The sequence below is a fragment of the Panicum virgatum genome, chromosome 2K, assembly GCF_016808335.1.
Source record: "Panicum virgatum strain AP13 chromosome 2K, P.virgatum_v5, whole genome shotgun sequence".
In the NCBI taxonomy this organism is placed as follows: Eukaryota; Viridiplantae; Streptophyta; class Magnoliopsida; order Poales; family Poaceae; genus Panicum; species Panicum virgatum.
The window spans coordinates 58,664,501-58,691,667 of NC_053137.1; the positions used below are offsets into that span (position 1 = coordinate 58,664,501).

Below are 27,167 nucleotides of genomic sequence, written 5' to 3' on the forward strand. Positions count from 1 at the left end.
AGGGCAGTTGGGCCGAGCTACGGTACCCCTTGCTCTGCGAAAAGGCCTGACGGTGGCCCACACAAGCTAGCGTACTGTATTTGTGTACGCTAAAAGAAAGCGAAGACAGAAAATCCAACAACACACGAAGTCGACACCCGCCCGTCTCGTGTCCGTTCACAAGGGGGCAAGAAGTAGAACCAACAACACACGACGCCGATCAGTGTCGCCTGGCCGGACCCGTACGTGTGCGCCGAGCCGGCAACGTGCCGTGGCGGCACGGCGCAGACAGGCGAGGGGGAGCAGCGGCGACGCGGCCTGGTCGCCTGGTCGTGGCGTGCCCGCGTGTGGCGCCCCATCTGGCGCAACCGCGCGCGCGCGTGCGGGCTCCGCGCACCACACCTGCCCGCCTCACCGGATCATACCGCTACCTCCCGCTCGCCCGACCCAGGCCGGCAAGCCGCCGGCAGCAGCGCAGCGGCGCGGCTGCCGTGCGCATCCGCCAGCGGCGCTGCTGTTGCCGACTTTTTCTGGAGCGGCGGCCGCACGAACAGGGCAGAGACGGCACGCCGCCACCGGCATGGCATCTCTGTTGGCGTCGGCCCGGTGATCGATTCGATGGGTGGCGATCGAATCCGGCACCCGAGTGCGTCCACGCAAGTCGCCGGTTTGTCTCTTCCGGGCAAAGTCCCTGTCCCCTCACTTTTCAACCCCATTATCGAAAGTTCTGTTGCAATCCTACAAATCCTTGCAACATCTGTCTTGCTACGATCGCCGGCGTCCGTACAGTACCGATAATGACAGCGCAATTCCTCACCATCTTTTTCTTTAAAAGATTTTATTATTAGGTACTGATTGATTGGTGATCAAATGGTTTTCGTAGTACAAAGCATGCGGCGGCAGGCCTAATGGCGCCAATAATGCGCGTGCGTCGAGCCGTGAACTCCACTACCGCACTCGGCTGCGGCCGCTTTGGCCGCCATGGCTGGCGTCGTGGAGCGCACGCACGAACCGGGGCGTATCACAGCGACACCGTGACCTGATGATGCATCCATGGCGAACAGGCGAAGCCGCACAGGAGCTCGCTGAAAGCGACCGAGGCTTCCTTTCTTTTTTTTATTCATTCATGCGGTTGGGTGAAGTGAACTATGGTGCTGTGGACGAGGAACACCGTGCCGGGGCGTGTACATACAATGGCACAGAGAACAGTCATCTGGCTGGATCGAATCAATTTGGACGCAGCTGCTGGCTGCCGATTGTGTTCCCAGCACCCTGAAACCTAGTGGCCTGCCCCAATAGCTTTGCACACGATCTTTCCTGTCACGTCGTCGGGCCGAAAGCTGAATCAGACCTTTGCTTCTGCGCCGTCGTCGTCATCCGGCACTTGGGGCGCCTGCACGTCCGCCTTGCTGTTCTGCGCCGGCGGCAGCTCCAGCCCGGGCTTGCCGGCGGCGGCGGCGCTGATCTTGGTCAGGTCGTCTCGCTCCTCGATGCTCTTCCCCCAGAACACGTTGTACAGGCCCCCCACCAGGAGTACTCCGGCAAAGATGCTGCCGCAGATTCATCACCGTCAGAATGTCAGATGGAGGAATTAAGGCAAGGAAAATTGCTGAATAGCACGACGGGTTCATCTGTGACTGGTCAGGACGTGCACACGTACTACCAACCTTCCTAGGCTGACGGCGTCCCCGATGATGGAGGAGGATATGACGATGGTGAACACGAAGGTGAGCGGCATCGACATGGCCAGGAACACCGGGCCCCTCTTGGCGATCGTCCACATTTGCATGTAGTACGAGAGCGCCGTCACGATCACGCCCTGAAAATGTTAAGTTTCAGAGAAATGACTTGTGCATCAGTTAGTTGGGCGTCTTGTTTTCTTTGGATCAGCTTGAACAGCTAGCTGAAGCATTACGCTGTAGACTATCGCGGCGAGGCCAACGTTCCAGCCCAGCTTCCACTTGGAGAAGTCCCTCTCGGCTGCAACGGCCACGAGGAAGGCTTGGACCGACGCGCACGAGATCTGGAGCGTGGTGTTCATCAGCTTGGAGGTGTCCTCTATCAGTGGCCCCTGAGAAACAGAACACATCAACCGAAGTTGCTGCTGCTACTCATGAACAATGAGGTCGGATCATGTCTGAAATCCAAAAGCATTGCGTACCTGAAGGACTGTCCACAGGCCTGCTAGAATGTTGGATAGTGTCATGAGAAAAATTCCCAGCACCCATTGCTTCTTGGAGTGCGGCGTCTCTGCTGCTCCAGCGGGACTGCTGCTACCGCCGTTCTGGAAGAGATGGTGATGGTTGAAGGATCTGAACATTGGCCCCTCGTAGAAGGCCAGCGCGGTGACGCCGGCGATGCAGAAGAGGATACCCGCGAATTTTACTTTGCCATGGAACCTCGTCAGTTTCAGAGTCTCCATCCTGTCACAAGTAGTAGGGTGTTCTTCTTCAGTTCATGAACTGATGAAGTACACGATCCTTAATTCTGTGATGTGCAGATAGTTATTTTGATCGATTGTTTTTCAGTCTCTTTGATTCTAGTTTCTACATGATATAGTCTTGGGATCAAATAGTATTTTCATTACCCGAATATAACGGCTAGGATGAATGTGACCACCGGCTGAACATTGTACAATGCTGATGACGACGTAGCAGAAGCGTAGTTGAGGCCAAGATTAAATAAGACACCACATGCTGTCACTCTGACCAAAAAAGAAAAATCAGAAATTTCAGTTTAAAGACAAAAGTAGCTGAATCCTTACATAAGAAATTGAACTACAGTCCAAACGTTGCAAGCTTTATTCAGAACTTCAGATATTGAGTAACTTAACAGAGTCAATACCATATACAAAGTAATCTAAAGGCCAGTTGCACTGTTTGCATGGAGTGTGACAGCGTGCTCTGCTGCTGAAGCAATCATGATAGTATGACCAGAACCAAATCAAAGGAAGAATTGTGAAAGACATAGTGCAAGACATGAAAAACAGAAGATTGTTAATTACTTATAAAAAATACAACAAGGAAAGACAGAGCTTAGAAGAATACTATTGCTCAGGCAAGGGAATCCTGCATGAGCTAAGTAGAATATATAGAACTCAACCTACCCATATAGGGCGTGCACGAACATCTTCCACCCAATCTTGAACGTCACCGGCTTAGCTTTTCGCCTGAGGACAACAAGATCACATCTCAGAACTGAACACCAGTCAAGCATGAAACAATCAGGCAAAAGTAGACACCAAGGCATCAGCACAGATAGCAATAATCTGACCTCTCCAGAACAAAGGTGATAGGGATCAGCACGAGCGCGGCAGTGGTGTGCCGGTAGAAGACGAACACCAGGGGGTTCATGCCCTGATCCAAGGCCACCTTGCTCACGACATGCATGCCGGAGTACATGAGCCTGATGAGAACGACGGCAGCGTAGGCCTTGGCGCTGCCACCCATCTTGGCAAGCATTATTGCTAGATAGCCACAAGCAGTCTACTAGCTTGTGGAGGCTCTGCTCAGACGTGTGGAACCCTATATATACTGCGTCGCAAAAGGCGCCGGAGCCGGCACGGGAACCTCGTAAGAGCATATGCCTTGTTCAGGTGTGCAGGCAGGTAGTAGGACATGGATAATCCGGCGATCGGTCGAGCCCGCTAGTGCGCCACGTACGCCGTCGCCGGCTAATCAGTGGTGCGCCAATGCGGGAGGAGGACGAAGGCCGATGGGAAATGCTGAGCACTGGGGGTGACTCATGCGAGGAGCACGGGGATTGCAGGCAGCTTAGTGACGGCTGATCGGAGCATCCACTGATGGGGATTAGCCAGAGGAGAAAAAGAAATAAAGGACGACAAGCAAGCGATCCGAGTCGACCCCAACTTATTATTCAGCGTAGGAGCATTAGTGGCTCAGCTGTTACCATTTGGAGCCCCAAGGGCACTACTTAACTACTTTGCGTGCAAAGCTTCGCGCAGATGCGTATGATCAAGAGCTAAGCATATGCTTACTGTTTCATGTCAACATTAGTATTTATATACATGTTTACTTTGCATATATTGTCCTTGTTCTTGCATTGGGTGATGACAGGTGACTAGCTAAGAGGAGGACAAGGGGATGGAGGAAGTGACCGATGGGACAAGCAAGCCATCTGGCATGTTGAAAGCATGTGGAGATCCACAGCAGAAATGGTAGTGCACATGCTGTGCTGGTTCGATCTGAATGTTCTCTCGCCAACACTGCACCAGGTCTTTCTGGATAGCATATTTATGCAGATGGTGATGGTGGTGGTGGTGGTGTACGCGTCCGTCTCTAGTTCCCAACAAACTAAAGCTATTAAGAGAGTAGTAGGTTAGATGTGATCAGGAAGGCAATAAAATTTGGTTGGGACTGCACCTAGATTATATAATTAGAACTCCTGAACTTTACTGAGGATATGCATCTCGCCTGGCCAGGCAAGTGTTAGTGGAAGAAGGGTGTTCCTTTTTTGGGCTTCTGCAGGACGTAATTTGAGGTGGTTCCGTGATATCGAAGGCAATGGGGCTGTTTTTCTCTGGTCTAGTTGCCAAAAACTTGGGACGATCTGTTCGTGATACTGCTTGCAACTCTGACAGTTGCATATTCCAAAAGAGTTTTGAGTGCCAAGATTAGAAGCATCTTACTTGTGAGAAAGCTGCAACTGGCTAAACATAGCGATCTAACGGCCTACAAACCAAATAGATCACATAAACGACCAAATCGATCGCAGTAAATCTTTACTTCTCTACCTATATATATTATGATGCAGACATGCAGTAGAGGCACCAGACCTTCGATTAAATACCAGAGCAGAAGGATATCATGCTACATTCAGGTTAAAAAAACACGTTACAATAAAGTGGCATATGAAAATTTATCTTGTGATGTGCACCATATCCACACTTTAACTTGTAACTAACATGACAGGTGACTCTTTACATGTAAAGACAACAGATCTAGTTGAAAGATATTTTCTATTTTTATCATGTTTTCTATATGAAAAATATAAACATAGATTTCTCCTACTACCTCCTAAGAGGTAACAAGTGATTCTAGACATCCAGATCTAACTAATAAATGAACCGTCCACAATTAATTTGGAGTACAGTAGCAAAGCCCTATAGCTAAGAACAAATGCTGCAACACTACCTGAACTGACGAGTATCATGCGGTTGATATAAATAAAAAGGATGTGCTGCCTTTCACACGTTAAACCATCAACACGTGAAAGATAGTATGGTGTTATGTGTCGTGTGCCAACATCTCGTTTATTTTCTTTCATGACCAGAGCGCGATCCGAGCAAAACCATGTGCAGTCTATGCAGCAATTCTTCTCTCTTAAAGAACACCATGCCACGCCCATGATGAAATTAAACAAGGGAAAGGAAGAGCTTTTTTTTTTGAAATTACACAGTACAACTCAGACACTCACAACGCACGCACACTCATACCCCTATGAACACACGTACGCAAACCCTACCCTTATGAGCATCTTCGAAGACTAGGCCGGCAAATACTCGAGATTGACGAAGTCACCACACGCGCATCGCTGTCGACGGGAACGTCGCCTACCACTGAATGCACAATGCCGTTAAATCCCAGAATATTCGCTCCCAAAGGAGTTGAACCCAGGACCTCAGATATTTCTGAGACACTTGTAGCCACTAGGCTACATGAGCCATTAAGAGGCTTATTCTGATCTTTCACAGTTTAATTAGGAAAGATAGTGACGGAAGGTAGTGCATGGTAGGTGGGTATTTGCCTGCTTACCACCGTGAGCACTTATGTCACTGACTACATCACACTATAAAAGAAGCCTTTAGCGATGACATTTCAAGTAACTATTTTGATGAATGCACAACAACCCTGAAGGAAGTGGCGGATATTGATCATCTACTCTCTTTATGGGAAAAAAATAAATGAGCCTAATGTGGCATCAAAACAAAATTATATCGACTCCAAAATTATGGCCACCTGTGATGTATAGTATGATTGTATGAATTATGACAACATATCATGTGCAAACCAATCTCTCCGTGCAAACTTCAATCTAGACTATCGGATCAACATTTTTTTTACCACTGCCGTTGAGATCATCAGCGCTCCATGCATATCATCCTAGTAGAAATGAACAGAGATAGCTTGAGTATTAGGAGTATTGGGTTGTCATGCATGAAAAAAAAGGTATAATTATTTCAAAACAAAAGGTATGTTACACTACTACATAAATGGTGAAAACACCATGTGGTACTAATCCTTTTTCCTCTTAGCAATTATTGTGAGCCTTTGGAGTTCTTTTGATTAAATTAGACTAATAGTGGGCCAAGCCCAATTAGTCCAACAGTTATGGCTGAGTAGTGTGCATGCTTCCTTTTACTTTGCCTAATAATTTCGTTCTATATAGTTGACGAGGTGACTAGAGATGGTTATAGTACTCGATAAGCAAAGACTAGCATCAAAGCCATGGACAATACACACATTAACATCATGTTAAGCTTTATTTGATCCAATAATACGCTAGACCGAGCTGGTGAGTAGTAGCAGTAGTACTAGCTAGGTTCCAGGATCAAGGAACAATGTGCGGAATATTCCATCCGAGGACCTCACATATGTGATGGACTGATGGTATGTCATCAGCTTAATTATTCCTATGTTTTCGCCTTTTCGTTTCCGCTGGTGGATGCAGGGTAGGATCGTGCGTGCCTCAGAAAAGGTGGTGCCCCTGCCTGTTCGCGTTTCACGATCAGAGAGATTTTATAGTACAGCGACACGCATCGATCAGATTGGCCGAGGATGATTCTTGCCGTTGTTAAAGTAAATAAAAATTGGACATTATTATTAGGTTCTGTTTTCTTTTAGGGAAGGCCATTATTGTTGGGTGCAAGAGCAGCCGAAATAACCCGTCGGTACAGCCCAGGTCGGCTCGTGAGTCAGCTGGGTAAGCAGCGGAAATGTTAAGGGTCACGCGCGCTACCGCGAGCGGTCCAATCACACAAGGCCCATCAGCAGCCCACCAGAGCTTCCGCCGCCGCCCGTTGTGCCATCGAGTTAGTTTTGTGGGGCTTGGTGTAACATCTCGATTTTTTTTCAGAATGTTAGAAAGTCGAAAAATGTGAATTTCAAAAATAATTATGGCAGTGCTGTATTTTCAACCACTTAAGTAAAATTCTGCCTTTCTAAATTTCTAGTAATTAAAATTTATGACTTGAATTAAGGAGATTAAATGATAGTGTTGGAATATTTGGAGTTATTTGGATTTAGTTTCATCTAAATTATTTATGCAAACTCAAGTTGAATTTAATTTTTTAATTGAAAATTGTGTGGAATTTAAATTAAAATATGCCCTTCAATTTAAATTTAAATGCTAACCATCTTGAGTGAGCCCTGGGGCCTAGTCCTCACCCGGCTCTAACCTTAACCGAAGCCCAGCTAAACCCTAAAACCTAAGTCCATTTTCGGCCTGCCCCCAAACCAGCCCAGGTAGCTGATTTCGGCCTGCTGCAGACCCACTAGGCCGGCCTGTCACCCCGCGCCCCGGCCTGCTGTGGCCACACGAAGGGCCGTTGCCCCACAAAATGGGCCGGCCAAGTCTAAGACTATATCATTTTCTTTATTGAACAAGACAGACAAACTCTAATATTTATTTTTATCTTTATCTTTATCTATTTATAAAATAAAAATTATTTCCTTGATACGTTTTGGACTTGGGCTGCATTTATTTCGTGGGCCGAACTCATCGTAGCGACGGGCAAGGCGCGAAAGATGCCGTGCATGCACCAGTTCTACGACCCGTGCATAGTGCCGTGGCTGGAGACGCACATGCACAGTTCATGCCCTGTGTGCAGGCACCAGCTGCCCACGGAGGAGCCGGCCGGCAGCGGTGGGCGCGCTGGCGATGTGGCCAGTGGCAATGTGCGCGGCGGCGAGAGGCACCGGTTCTCATGGCCTTTTAGCGGGATTTTCTCGCAAAGATCGTGAGCTCGTCGTCGTTCATCGTGGTGATGCAATGAACAGGATAAATAAAATCTTGTTAAAGTTCATTCTTTAATTTAAATGATGTTAAACTTGAACAAATTAATCTAAATCTCAATCGGAACTAGGACAATCAATACCTCGCGCGATCACAACATGAGTTGTATATGGAGTGAAAGAGCAAAAAATAGAAAATTGGTGGTCTCATGTTGATCTGGATAAAATTTATATTGCCCGTAGCAACGCACGGATACTGTGCTAGTAACAAAAAAAAACAAGACAGAGAAACTCTAATAAAAAAGACAGACAAACTCTAATAACATGGTTTGTTCTTTGAATTAACCAGAGTATGATATCAACGGTACTCAATTACTTAAATTGGTTTTACTAGCATAGTACTCGTGTGTTGCTATGGGTGATATAACAGATCTAAATAATACCATTAACTTTGTGTTTATTCACTTTATGTACATGTTATGATTGTGCGAGACATTGATTATTCAAGTTCCGATTATAATTCCGATTGATTTGTGTGGACTCCGATTAGAATTCAAATTGACGGACTAAGAAAACATTCATTGCTTTAGAAATAATAGATTTTCAAACAAAAAATATTTATTTTGGGCATGTGTGCAGGCTCCACTTTTCAATTATCAGCCATATATAGGCTGTTCTCAAGTTGCAAGCAAAAAATAGCACATCTAAAGCAAAGAGCAAAACTTAATCAAGCCTATTAAGAAACATAAATCTACGCCCAACGAAGATCTTTATTAATAAACATGTATCTTTGGTCAGTGAAGATCTGTATGGGCGTCTGTCTTCAGGGTGCACATCATGCTTGTATCCATGATTCTATGATTTTTTTTCCTTTTGAAATACTCTCTCCATTTTTTTTAGTGTCGTATTTTGTTTTGAGAGAAAGTCGCAAATAGATGTTCTATTTTGGTCCGATGCATCGTTTTCTTCTAAACAATTAAGTCTGATGCAAGTGCGGAACTCGGGACTGACTTGCATGCAGCCATGCACTGAGAGATAGAGTAGTATTGGCTGAGTTAATTTTCCTGTTGGTCTCCGCTCTCGGACTAAATAGGACAGGGGTTCGCAATGGCCAGCTATCTAACTAGTTAGATCTGATATGATAATAAAAAAATAGAAAAGATAATAGTCACTAGCGACGAGTAAATAACTAGTCTATTTTACGTAGTCCAAAAACATATGAGAAGAGTGTGTGAGTCTAATAATATAAAATAGTCTTTTTTTCCATCTCTCACCTTCACATCAACAAACTACGTAACTAGTATTAGTTATTATCATTGAAACAGAGGGAGTAATGCAGGAGCACTGCAGATTCCATGATATGAGCAGACTGCATCGCTATCCAAAGTCCTCTAAAACGCGACCCGTTCAAACGTTCTTGAATGCAATTTAGCCTGGACCAATTCCCAACCTTTGAATCCAGCCGTCAACTCCATCTCAGTTCACAAATCCAGCAAAGCACCACCGGTCATTCAAGCTGAAAAGCAAAGCCTGACCTGTTAGTTAAAGTACTTAACGCCCCTAACTGCCATACCTACCGACGAAATCTGGCGTTGTGGTCATGGCGTGTTGCTGTCCATTCCCGACCATCCAAGAAGGGGGGCAAAGAATGCCCGGGGAAGCCGGCGAGCTGGCCCCTGGCGGCAGCTTGGAACCGGTCCTCCACCTCCTCCCACCCCTCCCTCCCCGTCGCTCTCGATCTTCACCTCCTCCTAATTTAACCCCACCCGGCCTCCCCGGCTCCCGCCGAACCCGTCCCCCCTTAACCTCCCCTCCTCCTCCTGCGGTCCCTACTCCCAGGAGGTGGGCAGGAAGGAAGGCTGGTTCGAGGGGGGATCGGCTCCGGCTCTGCTCCGTCGCGCGCCATTCCGCTGGGTTCTGGTTGCTTCGGCCGTTTCTTGGGGGTCAACATTGGAAGGCCAATCATTTGTTGGGGGGTCCTTCCTGAACCGCAAAGGTGGCACTGCCGTTCCAAGCGTCTTCGTTGGATTTGACCTCTTCGCCTTGTGGTCTGCTGCCGTTGATTGAGCTCGAAGATGATGAAATGGGGGCTCAGCAGCGGCACGCCCGCGGATTCCTACTACGAGGTCCGGTCGGATTGCACGGACGATGTGCCCAAGAGCAAGTTCAAAATCAAGGTCTGGTTTTTATCCCCCTTCATCCGTCTTTTCTTTTGTTCTCTATCTGCTAATTTAAATTATTGCTGCGTGACCACGCAACATTAGAATTAGGAGATAAACAATATGAAGCTTGTTTATTGTTTTTTGCAATGTTACCACCATCAAGCTTCATCTTTGTCTTAATGCAATCTCATTTCCTTTCAAAGCTTCGTTAGCACCTAACAAATGAGCTCATTCAATACATTCAGTTCTGCCATATTTCTTTTGTAGCCAATTTTTTTGTTGCGGAAGTCAAGTTGCTCAGTTTATGAAATAGTTAGCTAGGTAAAATCAAAGGTGGAGACTTGGTGCAAGCTTACTTGCTCCTATTCCCATACCATAGCTGCTTGAAATATTCGTAGCATTTTTTACTTGGAGAAAATGTGGCCTTTTAGAATGCCAGCAGAACTGTTGATGCTTAATGTCACTTTTGATTTTTGTCCACAAAGCACAATCCTTTCTTGCTCCGAGCAATTCGATGGCAGGCTCTTGATTTTTTTTGCTTCATTTCAGGCTGGCAAAACATTAAGTGCTCGGAAATGGCATGCTGCATTTAGTCCCGATGGCTGTCTGGATATTGCCTCAGTCCTAAGCCGGATACAAAGAGGAGTAAGATTTCTTATTTTTTGGAGTTCTTGTTTCTCAGTTTCATATATGCTCCTTGTCCTACAGATGTCGAATTACATTCTTTCAGTAATGTTTACACCAATCAATATGATCTATCTTCTTTTAGGGTGTGCATCCAACAGTCAGGGGGGAGGTTTGGGAATTCTTACTTGGCTGTTTCGATCCCAGAAGTACCTTTGATGAGAGGGAAGAGATCAGGCAAATACGCAGGTATTTACTTCCTTAGAAGAATATGTGGGCCATTTCTTGTTTGATAGGCCTTTTTTTCTTTTGTTCTCCTTAAGAAATTTGTAAGTACTTGCCACATTAGAGTTAAAGAGTGACAGTAATGCCTGTCAATCACCTATTAAACAGTTGCCTTTTCCAACTATTTATTCCATATTTGACCATCATTTTTATTATTCCTTCCCAAGTAAAGTTAATGTGATCCCTATGGTATATGCAAAGAAATAATTTTGGTGTCATTAGTAGTATTTCAGGTTTTCTTACCCCTTTTGGGATGGTAAGCTTCAGTTTTTACTTAGTAATAATTGTTCTTCAACAGTTCCCTTCTATTGTCCTAGCATTGCAGAAATGCAGACCCTTTCCTCAATATCTCTAAAATAGTTTTTCTTACAATTTTTATTTTTAGGAATAGAGAACCATCAATAAAACATGATGTTCACTCAGCCTGAAATTTTCCTTTACAAATCACACAGGTTACAGTATGCCAGGTGGAAGGAAGACTGTCGAGAGATGGATTCTCATGTTGGTAGTGGTAAAATTATCACAGCACCACTTATCACTGAGGATGGCAGACCTATTAAGGATCCTCTGGTTTTACTTGAGGCTACTGCCGACAAGAACGATTCAGAAGGTGCTCCAGCTACCAGCAGAAATAATGGAATTGAAATAGATGAAACTGCAGAACGCATTACAGATAAGCAAATTATTGAGTGGAAGTTGACATTACATCAAATCGGTATGCTTTAACCTTTCTTTCTTTTTCTTTACTTCCTTGGACTTCTTTCTCCCTATTTTTGTTGACCTTTGAAAATCAATATAGGGCTTGATGTGTTACGCACTGATCGCACCATGGTATTCTATGAGAACAAAGAGAACCTTTCCAAATTATGGGATATTCTAGCTGTGTATGCATGGATTGACAAGGATGTCGGTTACTGTCAAGGTTAGCTACATCTGACATGCAGAGGAAACTCATTTAGACTCCAAATAAGGTTACAGGTGTACTAATGTTTATACCTCAAACAGGAATGAGTGATTTATGCTCACCAATGATAGTGCTACTCAATGATGAAGCAGATGCATTTTGGTGCTTTGAGAAATTGATGCGTAGATTGGTACGTCTTTCTTCTTGTAAATATTCTTGTGAAACTTTCTTTCATCTTTAACATCATTCTAATTACTCTTATGTTTGAAATTTAAAGCGCGGAAATTTCAAATGCACGGATCAATCTGTGGGAGTAGCCAACCAACTTCAACACCTTGCGTCTATTATTCAGGTTCTTGATCCGAAGCTACATGACCATCTAGGTAAAAGAAAATTGGGTAGCAATGAATTTTTCAAAAGTCCATCTTCTTTTATCCAGTTTTGCCAACAGTTTTTAACAGTTTTGAGTCCTGAACTCAGAAACTCTCGGTGGAGGTGACTACCTTTTTGCGTTCCGTATGTTTATGGTGCTATTTCGGCGTGAAGTATCATTTGGGGACTCCTTATACCTGTGGGAGGTATGAAGCTACCATAGCAATACAATATTATGAATATATGCCGCATCAGATCATTGATTATGTCTTCTGGTTCTTCCCAACGATGTTTGATCCACATGGTTATAAGTCATGTCCCTTTGTGGAAAATACTTCGAATAAGCATTCCATTCTTCTTTACATGCATATACCTTTTTCTACATAGGGCACTGCTACGGTACTCCATTTACCTCTTAAGAGGTAAGAGTTCAAATGAATCTGAGCCATTGAATTTTCAAGGATTAAATCCATCTTAAACATAAAAAATATATGTACTTAATTATCTTGCATGCATGCAGATCCGAAAATCATGGAAATGTGCTAAATCTCATTTTCTAATCATCCATGCAAGCGATTTACCTAAATCATGCATGTACCTGCATGGAAAAAAAATATAGCACGCCTCTCACGCAAAAATAGCAATAACATGTGCACGATCTTTATGTCACTTGTCACACTATAGAAAATAAACACTTGGATCTAACGCTACATATATACATCTCTCTCTCTTCAAGTCATTTGTTACAGGCATGTCACGTTAGACCAAGTCCTAACGTAACACTAGATTGTGTCATGATACATATGTGCCAATCTTGGTGAAAAAGAGTTTCAATTATTTCAACCTTTTATGTGTCATGATACTAGTTTAGGGTAAGATGGGCCTAATCTTGGTGAAAAAGAGTTTCAATTATTTCACCTTTTTTTAGATAGATTTGATAAATATTAACATGTCATCAAATTGTAGTCCTACCTCCTATTGCAACACATGTTTTAATTTGTTTTAGAGAATTCATAACATGTCTCAAAATTTGGATTTACCTTGTATTCTGTACCATCTCTGTGCTATTTTCTTGGACTCACAAGATAAATTTTGATGTATGAATCATGTCTATAATAATGAATTAAAAAAATATATGCTGTTTCAAATGCTTCTAAGAGATAATTTGATGTCACATCTAACGCTTAGAGGGGACAAAAAATGTTTCTGTCTCAATTTAATGGCCGGCAAGAACGTTTGGTACAAAAAAATTTGGTTGGCAAATGTCAAGCCATGGCAAAAAAAAAGTTACACCCAATTTTCTACCTATATGTGACGTGCATGGCATGGAGCGGCCAAAAAATGCATCTGCCAAATGTCACGTCATGGCACATTAGGTGGTACAGATCTCAACTAACCTTGACACATTTACTATGTGACCAGTGCATGGATGACAGATCTCAACTAATCATGCATGCAAATTAGATCTAATCCTTAATTTTCAGATTTAAAATACATAGAATAAATATTAAAACTATTACCTCCTAAGAGGTAATAGTCTATAAAATCAACGGTCCACAGTCATTTTGGTGTACCGTAGCAAATGCCTTCTACATATCATACATAGTCATCAGACCAATGAACGCAATGTCATGCCTTCATTTGTTTGCATGGTTGTGTGTTTTGTGTATGCTTGCATAGTTGCATGAACATAACATTGTTATGGTATCTCATGGGTTGTAAGCACATCTCCTGTTTGTTTCCGATAGTTAATATTCTTTTTTTAAAAGATAAGCATGCAGTACCACAGACAGCTGTATATTATAAGCATACAAATGAGTCTGTTATTTTTAACTCATGTTCTCTCTCTGAAACCTGACAACAGATGATGTGGGCTCTGGAATACGACCCTGACATATTCTTCGCAGCATGTGAAGAACAAGGTGCAGTACACAAAAATAAAGTTTCTAAATCCAAACTTAGAGGGCTGCGCCATTTTGGCAAGTGGGATAAGGATAAGGAAAATGCAAAGAATGAATCCGAGGATGGTGAAGATGGTCCGGTACCAATTTCAGTTTTCATGGTTGCAAGTGTTCTTAAAGAAAAGAGGGAAAAGCTGTTACAAGAAGCTAGAGGACTGGATGATCTTATCAGGGTAAGAGGAGCAATCTACCTATTCCTTTCCTTCCCAAGTTTCATCATTCTTTACATCTGGAGTTGGCAAATGACAACTTCAATCTATTCCTATGTTTTGCATCCACAATGTAACTCTTGCTTTTGTTTCCTCTCAGATATTGAATGATGTAAATGGGAACTTAGATGCTAAGAAGGCTTGCGCCGGAGCATTGAAACTTCACAAGAAATACTTGAAAAAGGTAAGCGGCTGTCATGTTAGCAGTCAAGTCAGTTAGTTTAGAAGTTGGCTAAACTTATTTTTCCAAAGCATGTCTATTTCAGAACAAGAAGGCTGTAACAAAGTGATAACATACGTTGTCCAATAATTTTCTAGCATAACTGACTGAGTACGTTATTCTTGTTCATTTGACAGGTACAAGCAAAGAAACCTTGAAGGCGCCATAGAACATACCTCCCCAATGGGTTATTCTTACCATTTGAAAATACACGACCGTTTTCCACACACAATTTTGAGTGAAGGTTCACAGGACACAGGTGATAATCATCTGAACATGTCCTCGTATACCGGGCTAGCGGGTTGAGTACAGGATGAGTGCACCCGGCTGTATGTATGTAACGTTCTTTGTACTCCAGAATTTTGTTGGCTGTACAGACAGAAGGTAGCATGCCTTGCCTACATAATTATTTCAATACAAGTTGAAATGAGCAACACCTTTCTGCTGAACTCTGTTTCAAGAAAGTTCTGCCCATATTATAAGAGTTCATCTTGAATGTTCTTTCTTTCCCTCGAAATACACATGAAAGTTGTGTATCATATTAAGGAAAATGGTTTACAACACGCACTGACGCCAAAAAAAAACAAAAAAGATTGCAGATGTGCCACGGTTGAGAATCCTCTGCAGTGGCAGCGCTTACGCCATATGACCACAGTAAATTTCGTGTAATCTATCTATTGGAGAACAATTTCCTCTGTTAATTTTATTTCTTAAGGCCTTTGTCTATCGCCTGATTTGCTAAATAAAAAATGATGTCCCGCCCTATGTACTAATCTCCTTGTTATGCAAAGGGATCACCGATAATTTTGTAAGATAACCAAAGATGCACCTACGAGAAGACCATGTTATCCTTGTTCAGCCTTCGTCAGCTTTAGAACTGCTCTGGCCTCTGGCACAATCATTTCATTCCAATTTTTGAACATTTTCAGGGTGCGATCTAATAACAATTTTTCAGGTAAACCAGATGTGCACGAGCATTGATATCTGCTGTCAGCCTATTACCATTATGTTAGCTTGCCTCTGAAATATAACTGCATCTTAGAGAATCTCCAAGAGTCTTTCTAAATTTCACTCTCTAAATTATCATTTGAAGAGCCTTATGCGTAAAATCTGCTGCTTTCACTCTCCAACAATTTTTCTATATCTTGTGTGCTCTCTAGAAAGCTATGTTTGTTATCTATTTTTGGCTAGCAAGAAATGTGGAATGGAGGATGGCTACATTTTTTTTGAGGGGCCCTATGCTAGAGTATAAGTTGTAGTATCTGAACTCACAAGTAGCACACACCACACGCACCCACTCACACCTCACACAACACTCCCTACAAGTAAGCTAAGACCTAGTACAACCTATTCTCCATTGTTGCTTGCTCATGTGCCGAAGCACGGTCGGATGATGGCCACCTGAAAACTGAGGGAAAACCCCCCATGAGGCATGCGGGTGGCAATCCCAAGGATCGAACCCACGCCCGGCCGCTCGCACACCTGGCAAGCGAGCCATCTGAGCTACGCTCAGTCATCAGGATGGCTACATTTAGATAGCCCCTTAGAGGAGCTGTTGGAGGTTATTTTTATATCAAAATCTCCATTTCTAATAATAAGGATACATATAGAGAGTCTCGACCACCGTTGCGCCACCTCCCTCGCCCCGCGCGCCAATGTCCGTGGAGTACCGTCTCGTGCCAGAGCGGCCTACGACGACGCGTGGGCCGCGCTTCGCAGGCGCTGGTGACGCGGGGCCGGGCAGGGCGGGCAACGATGACCCCTGGATCAACCCTTCGGATGAGGACGTCGCGTTCGCGTCGCTGACGTGCCGCGCCACGCGCTGGTCATGCTTTATCGAGTTCGGAAGTTAAGGGCCTTAGGAGGAAAAGGAAAAGCAGAATGTTCAAGTATGGTTTGATGGTTATGTTTGTTGCATAATGCCATAATGTGAACTAATTTTGCACAATTATACTTAAAGAACTTATAAGCTTGTGTACACCAAAGGAAAACTTAAATGAAAATGGAAACCCAATTGGACATAAACATTCAATGAATACCACAGCCTTGAAATGTTACATTACATGCCCTCCTCCCCTTACACATCAGCATTCCATATGTATGACCCTGATAATGATGCAACAATTTCTTGCAGCGATCCAAACCTGCATGTTCATCTTCTCCAGCCTCCCACCACCCTTCACCTGTGTTTAACATGTGCTAGTATGCTTGTGTAAAATGCAGCAGCTCCTTCATTCATTTGGGGGAGGGATCACTACTGTGATGGATCTCTCAACTGACGAAGTGAAAACAAACCCGGCCGGCCCTCCAATGCAATTGGAATGTTCAGCAAATGCAGCAGTGCAGCACTGTAAGAGTAGGACGCCAATTTCTCTACAAACAAATCCCCAGTCCAGGTCATCATAGGCGTACGGAATCCAGAAGCGCCACGGCCATGACTAGCGCCGCCGCCATGGCCACCTGCCCGAGGCTCGGCGGCGCCCCAGCCCGGCGGTGCGCGCCGGCCACTTTGGGTATCCTGTCGGGGAGCGCGCACTCCTCGCCGTCGAAGTAGACCCTCTTGGGGAAGCCCTCCCCCTTGGCGATGTTGATGTTGGGCGCGTCCTTCCTCTTGAAGGAGATGACGGACTGCTGCTTCCCGGGCACCCTGGGGTCCGCCGGCGACCTGCCGTCGGTGATGGGCTCCAGGTAGGTGAGCCCCGGGATGCCCTGCATGAAGATGGTGTTGTTGAAGGGGGCGTCCATCCTGGTGCCGTTGAAGGAGTAGACGTTCTCGTAGCCGCTGTAGTGGTCGCCCATGGTGACGGCGGCGAACCAGTCCTTGAACGTGTAGTCCTGCCAGTTGAAGATGGTCATGCGCGCCGACCACCCGGACTTGTAGTTGTTGATGACGTGCCAGTTGATGCTGAGGCCGCAGCTGTCGGCGCAGGGCATGGGGTTGGGCACGCGCCAGTGCTTGATCCTGGCCCAGGCCCGGGCCTTGGCCGTCCGGTTCTCGAACGGCACGAGCAGCGCCTCGGGCGGCAGCAGCAGGGCGCGCGCGTCCGGGTCGCACGTCGCCGTGTCGTTGCCGCAGCCGCAGGCGCAGGTGCCGCAGGGCACCACCGAGTCGTTGTAGAAGGCGGAGAAGGAGACGCAGCACTTGGAGGCGCGCCGCTTGGGGCGGGTGATGTTGCAGGCCACCTGCCACGACGCCACGGCCGGGGTGGAGGACAGGAGCCCCGTCGCGTCCGGGAACTCCTGGGGGCTCACCCGGATGGGCTGCCCGCACGTGTACTGCGGGTTGAGCTTGCCGGAGATCTTCCAGCTCTGCGGCGGGTACAGCGCCGTGCGGTTCAGGTCCGGCGGCATCTTGAACACCTGCATCTGGAACATGGCCCGCGACTTGGACGGATCCATGGTCGGCGGCAGCAGGGTGCCGTTCTTGCAGCAGTAGGGCACGTTCCCGACGGCGGTGTCCTTCTCCCGCTCCGGCGGCAGGTCCACGATCACGGGGCGCTTCTCGCAGTTGTAGACAGGGGTGAAGTCGAGGTCCTTGTAGTAGCCGGCGGCGGGGCTGTAGATGCAGGCGGGGCCCTCCTTGAGCAGCGTGTAGGCGCCCTTCATGCTGTAGATGAACTCGCCGCGCTTCCACTCCCAGGTGAGGTTCCAGTTGTCCAGCCGGCTGATGGGGCTCCAGTTGTCGATGGTCACCTGCACCTGGTAGTTGTTGGTGGTGGCCTGCAGCACGTCGTAGGCGAAGGTCAGGTCCGCCTTCTGCCGGGCCTGGTACCGCGTGCTGTTGGCCTTCTTCGCCTTGAACTTGGGGTCCCTGACGCAGCACGCGTACATGACGCTGCCCTTGCGGGTGGGCGCCGGGCACCGGAACCCGGCCGGGTTGGTGAGCTTGATGGTCTTGGGCATGGGCGTGCCGGGGTCCTTGACGCCGAACTGGGTGCCCGTGATCTCGATCTTGCTCTCGATCAGCGACGTCTCGCCGGCGGTCTCGATGGAGTTGAGGAGGTCGGCCATCGGGTACCCCGCGAAGGTGACGCCGCCGGATGCGTTGGCGGGGAGGTCGGAGCCGTCGAGGAGCACGGCGCCGCCGACGGACACGAGGATCTCCCTGTGCTGGAAGCCCACGAAGAGCTGCCACGCCTTGAGGTCCTCGGTCATGGTGTTGAGCACCGTGGCCGTCGCCTTGAACGCGTACGGCTGCGCCGTCGCGTTCTTGAGGTGCGGGTACTCCTTGGTGCGCTCCATGAAGGTGTAGGACAGGAACGCGCCGTTGCACGACTCCTGCGCCTTGTACTGCGGCTTCTTCTTCTCGTCCTCCTCGTCGCCGTCGCTGTAGTCCTGCGCCGCGGCGGCGGCGAGCAGCGTCACCAGCACCAGGAGCGCCCACCGCCGCCGGAGCGGCTTCGGCGCCGCCGCCATGGCCCGCTCAGCCCGACGATCGCCGGTCCAGGGATCGGCTACAAACGATGGTGGATCGGATCGTCGGAGGCAAGAATTAGCTAGGCGGCTCCCTCGGTGGCTTGATCGACGGGGGAGGCCAGGGCCAGGCGTGGTGGCCGGGAAGCAAATGCGTTCCAACGGGGGAGGAGGCGCAGCAAGGTATAATTAGGCATGCAGGTGTTTGTGCGAGCTTGCTAAATTTGAGCGGAGAGATTCTCGAGCGCGCGCGCGCCCTCCTGCTCCCGTTGATGGTTGCCACCGCCTGCGCCTGCGGCTGGGTTGCGTTGTCTGCTTGCGGAAGACGGGAGCCCGAGTCACACGGCCGGCCGCATTTGGACACCGGGATTGGCGCGGGAACGCCAACCCGTTATGACGGGCAGGTTGGGTTTTGTACGCGACTTTCAGAGTTCAGACTTTGTGTGCTATGATGGGCCGAGCCCATCCGGCAGAATTTTATTGGTGGGCTACACTAAGGGCCTTCCTAGCCCAACACTTATGGGCAACGGGTGGTTCCGATTGAAGCCCGAAACTCTGTTGCTAAGCGGAAGCAGAGTAGTAGCAGACAAGCATCGTCCGTCGTGATCGTGCCACGTTTTTGCAGAGCACCTGACGATTATCTTGCAGACGGGGCACGAGTCACACGAGCGTCACAAGTCGGGAGGAGGCATGGAGGACCAGGTTGAAAACTTCGCGTCGCCAGCGGTTGGGCCGTCGCACCTGAGTCCGATGATGGGCGGGCGGCTGGCAATGCCGGCACGGCGCTTGGTCATAGCGGCAGGGAAGGCTACTGGCCAACTGCTGTTCCACGACACGGGAGGAGGCGGCGGAGCTGCGTCGGCCGGAACACGCTGGAAACGTGCGGGGGGTCCTGTGCTGCAACAAAGCGGAGAGGAGACCAACACGGCGACACCCCCCTCCCTGCGTGCTCCGGCGCTGATCGGGCGCGCAGATCAGGGTCGAGCTCGTGCACTTGCGTGCCGTCTTTCTCTTTCCCCTGCCGATCCGGGCGGCAGCGCGCACCAGCCGCGGCCGGGCGGCCATCGAGGAGCCGAAAGGCACGCACGACAGCCTTGTGCGCGTGCGGAGAACAAAACCACGTGGCTTCCCGCTGTTCCCGACCTTGCGTCGCTGTCCGTCGTCCGCGATCCGGCCTCCGGCCTCCGGCGGCCGGCCGTATTCTTGTCAACAGCGGTCATCGCATCGGATCGCATCGCGCACGACCCGAAAATGCCAGGGGCCTCAGCTTTCAGGTCCAAAAAAAAAATCCGAATTCACAGGGGCCTCAGCTTTCAGGTATCGCTTTTCATCCGAAAGAAAAACAAAAAAGAGTACGAGTGTTCTGTATCTGTGCATGGGCTCTCTCTGTTTGTGCTATCATGATGACTGTATTTAGTTACTAGTATTGCGAGGAGCAGGACGCGTGTCCAACACTGTTGGAATCGTATGTCTAGCGTCCTGCTAGGCGCATCGCATCGATCTCCACTTCCCAAAAACACATTCTCCGGCTTTATATCCTTTCATTATTCGGAAAAGACATGCTCTCCTCCGGGACCCTCTGTACTACTAGAGAACGTAATCTAATCCCACTGCTATCAAATACACGCTACCGCTATACTAATTTATAATTTACTTTGTCTTTTGAGATACATATATTTTTACTATGTACGCCATATAGATATATAGTAAAAACTATGTACCTAAAAAGTTAAAATGGATTGAAATTTAGAAGAGAGCGACTACGTATCTTGCTTTGGCACTAAATATTAAACTAACTCCGCATTCGCTTGTCAAGAATGATGAGGTAGTCTTTCAGTCCAAAGCCACAAAGGATGTCGGGGATCATGGCCCCGGAACTGGCGACCTATCGCCATCAGCTACTCTGCTCTGTTCCAAATTAAAAAAAATAAAAAAGTTAAAAGGAACATACAAAGTTTCTTGTAATGGAAATTAGTTCACGGTTAGGGTTGGTATAGATGTTCGTATTTTTTTCTTGATCTAATTTAGTGATTAATAGATTTTTCTATGGCACGTGATGGTAATTTCATCAATATTGGGATATGCAGTTCTAGTATCTCGACTGTATTTATTTATAGAGATAGAAAGTGTGTACAATACTACAATTACCTAAGGTAGGAGCGGGTGCGCGAACGTACGTGTGTTTGCATCTATGTTTTCGACAAAAATAAGACGTAGAAATTGGACCCTCAGCATGATTATAAACATAATCGAGGGTCTAACAAGAAATAAACCCATGCGTTGTACTAGTACACTTCACAGTTCACACCAAGTTCGAAAATAGAGCGCACACCCACTCTCCTCTCCTTCCCCTGCTCCACAACCGACTCCCGCTCCCTCGATGGCCTCGCCGGAGGCATCGCCGCCGTCCACGCCCACCACCACGGCGTCCCCCTGCCCGACCCCGCGCCCGCTGGCTGCTACCGCGCCGCCGACCATGGGCCCCGCGCTGCTCCGCGCGGCGCGCACCGGCGACGAGCGGCGGCTCGTCAAGGCGCTCCTGGCGGACGCGGCCGCCCCCGACCTCGAGTCCGCCGCCACGGCCGGGGGGAACACGCTCCTCCACGTGGCGGCCGCGGGCGGGCACGCGGACCTCGCGTCGCTCCTCCTCCGCCGCGCCCCGCGCCTCCTCGCCGCGCGCAACGCCGCGCTCGACACCCCGCTCCACCTCGCGGCCCGCGCCGGGGCGCACAAGGTCGTCGCGCTCCTCGTCGCCTCCTCCACCTCGCCCTCCCCGGCGTCCTCCCTGCGCGCCCTCACCCGGGCCGCGAACAGGCGCGGGGAGACGGCGCTGCACGACGCCGTGCGGGGCGGCCACGAGGCCGCGGCGCGCGCGCTCGCCGCCGCGGACCCGGGGCTCGTGGGGCTGTGCGCCGGCGCCGGGGAGTCGCCGTTCTACATGGCGGCGGCGGCCGGGTCCCTGGCGATGGTGCGCGTGCTCTTGAGGACATATAGGAGCGCTGAGGAGGAAGAGGAGGTGCCCGCACTATGTTCCACCACCGGTCCGGGAGGCCGAACGGTGATGCACGCCGCCGTGCTAACGAGCATCGGTGAGTTCCTCCTGATTACTAGTACTCCTACTAGTTTATGTTGGTCTGTTTGTGACGAGTTAATGAGCAATTTGGAGTGCATTTAAGATCTAGGTGGTTAAATTTAGCTATGCTAGTTTGTTAATTGGGGATTGAGGTACTGTTGGAACCTTGCCTGACGGAACTATCTGTGGTTGGATTTATGGATTGAGTTGAATTTAGCAGTTCGGATGTTTCTTCTTTGTTTCAAAGAAAGGATGCACCTTTTCCTAAAGCTAGTGGATGGAGTATGAGTGGAATGATTGATTCTCTGTTTGATGTGATGATTCACGTTCACTTTATCAAGCTAGTGATAGGGATTTTGGTTAGGGTTGTCTTGGCAGCACACCAGCACAGGGTATCCAACAGATTTTTGGCCCGAATGCTTCTGGTTAATATTGAATTTTGGGTGGGCACTGGGCAGTCATCAAATGGCCAGGGTGGCATATTTGTATATTTGTCCTGCATGTGAATCATGAGGTAGAAGATAAAGAAGGGACACATGTTAAGAAATCTTGTTGAAAAGGATATGTAAGCATGGAAGGACATATGCCTAAGTGGTATATTGTGGGCAGTTTTATTGATTTTTTTAATGCTAGTTATTTGCTCAAGGACTGAGGAGTTGACAGGCTGACAAAACTCAAAAGCAATAGAACTTTTACCTACCGGTTGTGTCAAAATTACTCGCAGTGGGTCAAATTTAGGTGTTATGATGTCATTATGCGATTCGGATTCAAAGTCCCAAAAGAAGTCATTGCGTCAATCTCGAAGTTCCTCTAGTTACTATCTATATTCGAATATGAGGCATGTGTATAGTTGTATTTATTTTCTGTTTGAGAAAAAGGAAAAATAATAATTGCCTATCCAATATTATATACGACATTGAATAGTTATTTCATACTTCCATTTTACAGAGGTCTATCCAATATTATTTTTTTAATAATTGCCTATCCAATATTATTAAAACCTCTCTACAAGCAAGGCAGCTTCTTGAATTTGTACAGTGCCCTTGCCCTCCTGTCACATGATATTTGGCCCCATATAGTTAGTTGATGGGCAATTTGCACACTGCCCTAAATGCTTCTGTTGCCTGTGAGTATTTGCAAATTTGGCCAGATCAAATATGGACTAGGAATAGGACCATCATTTACAACATTGAATAAACCGTAGCAATAATACATACCTTCTAATTGTGATAATTTTTGGCATAGGGCGCAGCATCTTATCTGGTCTATCGATTGCTGCATCAACTGTTCTCATGAAATGTTAATTAGGTTAAAATTCAATGTTATCAATGGTGCCGAGTGAGAAATGACATTGGAGATAGAATTTTGTCAGATATGCATCTAGAGAGCTAGAAAATATGCCCTCACTGTGCTTTGGTGGAATTTGTTGGACTTGACATCCTAGCACATCTACCGGTCGAGTTCACTCTCAAACATTCTTCTGTGCTTCTTTTTGATAAGATATGTTAGATAAAATTTTGCCCTCAAATGATAAATGAGGTCCTAAAAGCTGTTTAGAAGGACTCCAGAGCAAGTGCCTTCCTTTTCAAGACCACGGGGAGTGAATTGTATTATGTAAACTTTATGCACTTTCCATATTCACTGAAGTTCTTTCATAACAGAAATGACACAGGAATTGCTGCAGTGGAACCCAGCTCTTGTGAAAGAAGTTGACGAGTCAGGCAGTACTCCTCTTCACTACGTTGCATCTGTTGGAAATATTTCCGCAATGAAGCTCTTATTGCGCCATGACACTTCTCCAGCATATAGCTCGGATTCAAATGGTTTATTTCCTGTACATATTGCTGCTAAAATGGGGTATGGTCAACTCATCTACGAACTCTGTAGATTCTGCCCAGATTGTGATGAATTGCTTGACAGTAGAGGAAGAAATTTCCTACATATTGCTATTGAGCATAAGAAATGGAAAGTTGTTTGGCGTTTCTCTGGAACTGCAGAGCTTGTAAGAATGGCAAATGTCATGGATTCTGAAGGCAACACACCCCTGCATCTTGCTGTCAAGAATGCAGACCAGATGATAGTGAGCCTTCTAATGGCAACAAAAGGTGTACTGCCAAATATAGTGAACAACCAGGGCCTCACTGCCTTAGATCTTGCAGTACTGACAACCGACAAAGGCATAAGTTATACACTGGTAAGCTTCACCTAATCACCCAAGACTGCATTATATTAAAATTTGTTTCAATTTAACTTGTATAATTTGCCTTCCTGAAAGGTTGATTTTCTTCTGGTAGAATCCACAGGTCATCATTCTCCGCTGTTTGGCATGGACTGGAGCTGTTCTCAGTCCTCGTCGCCTTGATCATTTCATTGATGAGTTTGGCATTGGGAAAACTTCTGGAAACGAGCTAAAGAAATTTACCAACATTGCACAGAATTTGATTGTTGGTTCCGTGCTTGTCTCGACAGTCACATTTGCAGCAGTTTTCACTCTGCCTGGTGGCTACATATCAGATGGACATCCACATGCTGGCGCACCAATTTTGTCACAAAGATATACCTTCAAGGCGTTCGTGATGGCAAACACTCTTGCATTTGTTGGCTCCACGCTGTCCACCATTTGGCTCACATACGCTGGGTCAGAACACGTTCATCCGCTGCTTCGTGCAATCTACATGTTCCTCTCTGTAATTTCGATGGAGCAGGCAACGAGGAGTATGGTTATAGGATTCGCATTGGGCGCATATGTTGTTTTAAGCCCTGTCAGCCAGCGGATAGCCATTGTGGTCTGCATGTCTACTTTCATGACCCTATTGCTCCGCAACCCGTCTAGTTGGCAGCTATGGTTCTTGTTTATGCCGATAAAGCAGCGACTAGGCTGGAGAGGAGCTTTCAAGACCCACTTGCCACAGGAAACAAGGAGCCGTCTTACAATAGGTGTTGGCTCCAATTTTGCTTGTCTATTCTTTCGTAGGATGCTTGGTATGGTATTTACTTACAGTTTCATCTTTCTGCTGGCATTGCTATGATGAGAACTACAATAGTGTGCCTTGGTGTAACATCCATTTCTTTCAAAGAGTTGCATGTTTTGTATATAAAAAACTTGTTCAAGTTGCACAAAATGTTCGCCTTTTCCCTGAACTCACTGATTCTAACTTCTGATCGACAGAGGAAAAAATGACCTTCTGTCTAACAGTAGTCTAGAGCTGATGCCCATGTCTCAATACTTGAATGAATGGATTAGAATGTAGAAGCCAATATTATACTAGTGTATTCGGCTTCTTGCACCATGATTGGGTTCAGCTCTAAGAATTTTGGATCTAAACACTAAGTTGACTGCAACCTCGCACTTTTTTGAAGCTGGCTGGTGTAGGAGTACAACTATTACCGCACTTCTAAAACGCAAACTTCCCCTTTATTTGAGCTCCCATTTTAATTGTCCGCCACAAAACTGTGGGACTCCATGGTCAACATAAGATGGCGTTCCATACTACCCAGGGAATCCATCTACAAAGACTGAGACACCGAGACTCTGACGACCTAACCCCACTACCCCAGTGGCAGTTTATGCTCCCGGATACCTGTAAATCCTGGGGCTCAAGTTCAGCATCCAGTCCGGTTCCAACCACTGCAAGAGCCCGTGTGGACCGTGTCTATGGCCCTGGACCGAAGTCTTCCACAGCCTCGCCGACGGCAGGAGGTGTGGCTGCACTTGCTTCCCCTCCTTGTTCTCGGCGTGCAGGAACAGGAGCATGTCACGGAGGGACAGTTTTGTCCCATGAAGGGTTGGATTACGCTATATGGAGTTGTTTCCTAGTAACAGACAGGATAGCCCCCGCGTCGCCCCCGCGTTGGGCGACTCGGGCGGACGCCTTGGCCACCCGCCGCCGCCGGCCCCTCCCCCATCCCTCCCTCGCCGCGCTGCCGCCAGAGCCGGCCGCCGGAAGTCCGCGCGGCCCGCGAGGAGGGCAGTAACGGGGCAGCCCTTCTCCTCCCCTTCACCCGGCGGGCGCGGCCGCAAGAGGTGCCGTGGGGGGCTCGCCGCCGGACAGGCGGAGGCGGTGCGGGCGGCTCCGGCGAGACCGGATCCGGGGCCTCCATGACCGGATCCGGTGGCCACAGTACTGGATCCATAGGGAGGCACGGTCGGCGACGGCGTCAGCTAACTCTGGGTGAGGTGCGGCCGGGGCTCCTTCCTCCTCCGCTGCGACGGAGTGTAGGGGCTGGCGCGGCGGGTGTGCCGGCGGCGCCGTGGCGACGCGGCCGGCGGTGGCCAGCTTGGTCTAGCTGGCTGCGCCGTGGAGGTGCTAGCTGGTGATGACTAGGCGCGGCGGCTGGCGGCGCCTTGGCGGCGCGGCTGGCTTCGCCAGGCCTTCGATAGGCAGGTCTTACCTGCTCGCTGCACCTTGAGGCTGGCGTCGGCGGGCTGCGTGGCCTAGGTGACGTCCGGGGAGTGGTTGGCTGTGATGGAGCAGCGTCTTTGGTGCAGCGTGCTGCTCGTTCAGAGGGGGTGGCTGCCGACACAGCTGTGCAGCTGCCATGCGCAGCTAGCGCGTCGACACCCTCTGGACATGCAGTCGTGGAGCGGCACGTCTTCGACGATGGTGGTGGTTGGCTTTGGGGTCTTCGGGGCCTAGCGCTTTGTGCGGAGGGGGAGGTACTTTGGGCGAAAACCTTTGACGATGGCGATGCCTGTGGGCGCCGTTTTTTCTGTTGGGGGCGTCGTGCTTCCTCCCCCTCTAGCAGTGGCGGATCCAGGATTCATGGACAGGGGGGACATCCTTCTTCCTCCTCCAGCCCCCCTCTCCTTCTTTCTTCTCTTCTTCTTCCCCTCATTCCTCCCCTATTTTTCCTTGATGTGCAAGCACGTAGGGGGGGCTGGCGCACCCTCAGCCCCCACGCTAGATCCGTCCCTGCCCTCTAGCATCTTTCCTCCAGGGGTGAAAACCCTGTCTTTCTTGGACGTGCGACGGTGACGCTTTCGACGTCATG

The 27,167-nt window shown here is 48.0% G+C and overlaps 4 protein-coding genes across 5 annotated transcripts; 2 read left to right on the plus strand and 2 right to left on the minus strand.

Moving 5' to 3' along the window:
- Positions 1 to 1,037: 1,037 nt before the first annotated feature.
- LOC120689893 (WAT1-related protein At5g64700-like) lies at positions 1,038 to 3,679 on the minus strand. Its single transcript, XM_039972341.1, has 7 exons — positions 3,253 to 3,679; positions 3,086 to 3,148; positions 2,567 to 2,683; positions 2,141 to 2,402; positions 1,895 to 2,050; positions 1,647 to 1,798; positions 1,038 to 1,529 (listed from the first exon to the last, which is right to left on the minus strand). The coding sequence occupies exons 1-7, from the start codon at positions 3,438 to 3,440 to the stop codon at positions 1,325 to 1,327; spliced, it is 1,143 nt and encodes a 380-aa protein (XP_039828275.1). The 5' UTR covers positions 3,441 to 3,679; the 3' UTR covers positions 1,038 to 1,324.
- A 5,913-nt stretch (positions 3,680 to 9,592) lies between these two features.
- On the plus strand, positions 9,593 to 15,138 carry LOC120689882 (rab GTPase-activating protein 22-like). The gene is made up of 11 exons (XM_039972331.1): positions 9,593 to 10,129; positions 10,664 to 10,759; positions 10,884 to 10,987; positions 11,476 to 11,738; positions 11,823 to 11,945; positions 12,029 to 12,117; positions 12,205 to 12,310; positions 12,408 to 12,505; positions 14,164 to 14,433; positions 14,570 to 14,653; positions 14,827 to 15,138. Exons 1-11 carry the CDS (start codon positions 10,028 to 10,030, stop codon positions 14,845 to 14,847), a joined length of 1,356 nt encoding a protein of 451 aa, XP_039828265.1. The 5' UTR covers positions 9,593 to 10,027; the 3' UTR covers positions 14,848 to 15,138.
- Positions 15,139 to 16,769: 1,631 nt separating this feature from the next.
- On the minus strand, positions 16,770 to 19,105 carry LOC120695512 (COBRA-like protein 10). The gene has a single exon (XM_039978741.1). The coding sequence runs from the start codon at positions 19,103 to 19,105 to the stop codon at positions 17,090 to 17,092; it is 2,016 nt and encodes a 671-aa protein (XP_039834675.1). The 3' UTR covers positions 16,770 to 17,089.
- A 2,316-nt stretch (positions 19,106 to 21,421) lies between these two features.
- Positions 21,422 to 25,316, plus strand: LOC120689902 (protein ACCELERATED CELL DEATH 6-like). Of its 2 annotated transcripts, none has more exons than XM_039972357.1 (3): positions 21,422 to 22,191; positions 23,837 to 24,369; positions 24,479 to 25,316. In XM_039972357.1, exons 1-3 carry the CDS (start codon positions 21,483 to 21,485, stop codon positions 25,202 to 25,204), a joined length of 1,968 nt encoding a protein of 655 aa, XP_039828291.1. In that variant the 5' UTR covers positions 21,422 to 21,482; the 3' UTR covers positions 25,205 to 25,316. The 2 variants fall into 2 exon arrangements, with proteins under 2 accessions (XP_039828291.1, XP_039828283.1); XM_039972349.1 differs by having other exon boundaries at positions 24,470 to 25,308.
- Positions 25,317 to 27,167: the final 1,851 nt, after the last annotated feature.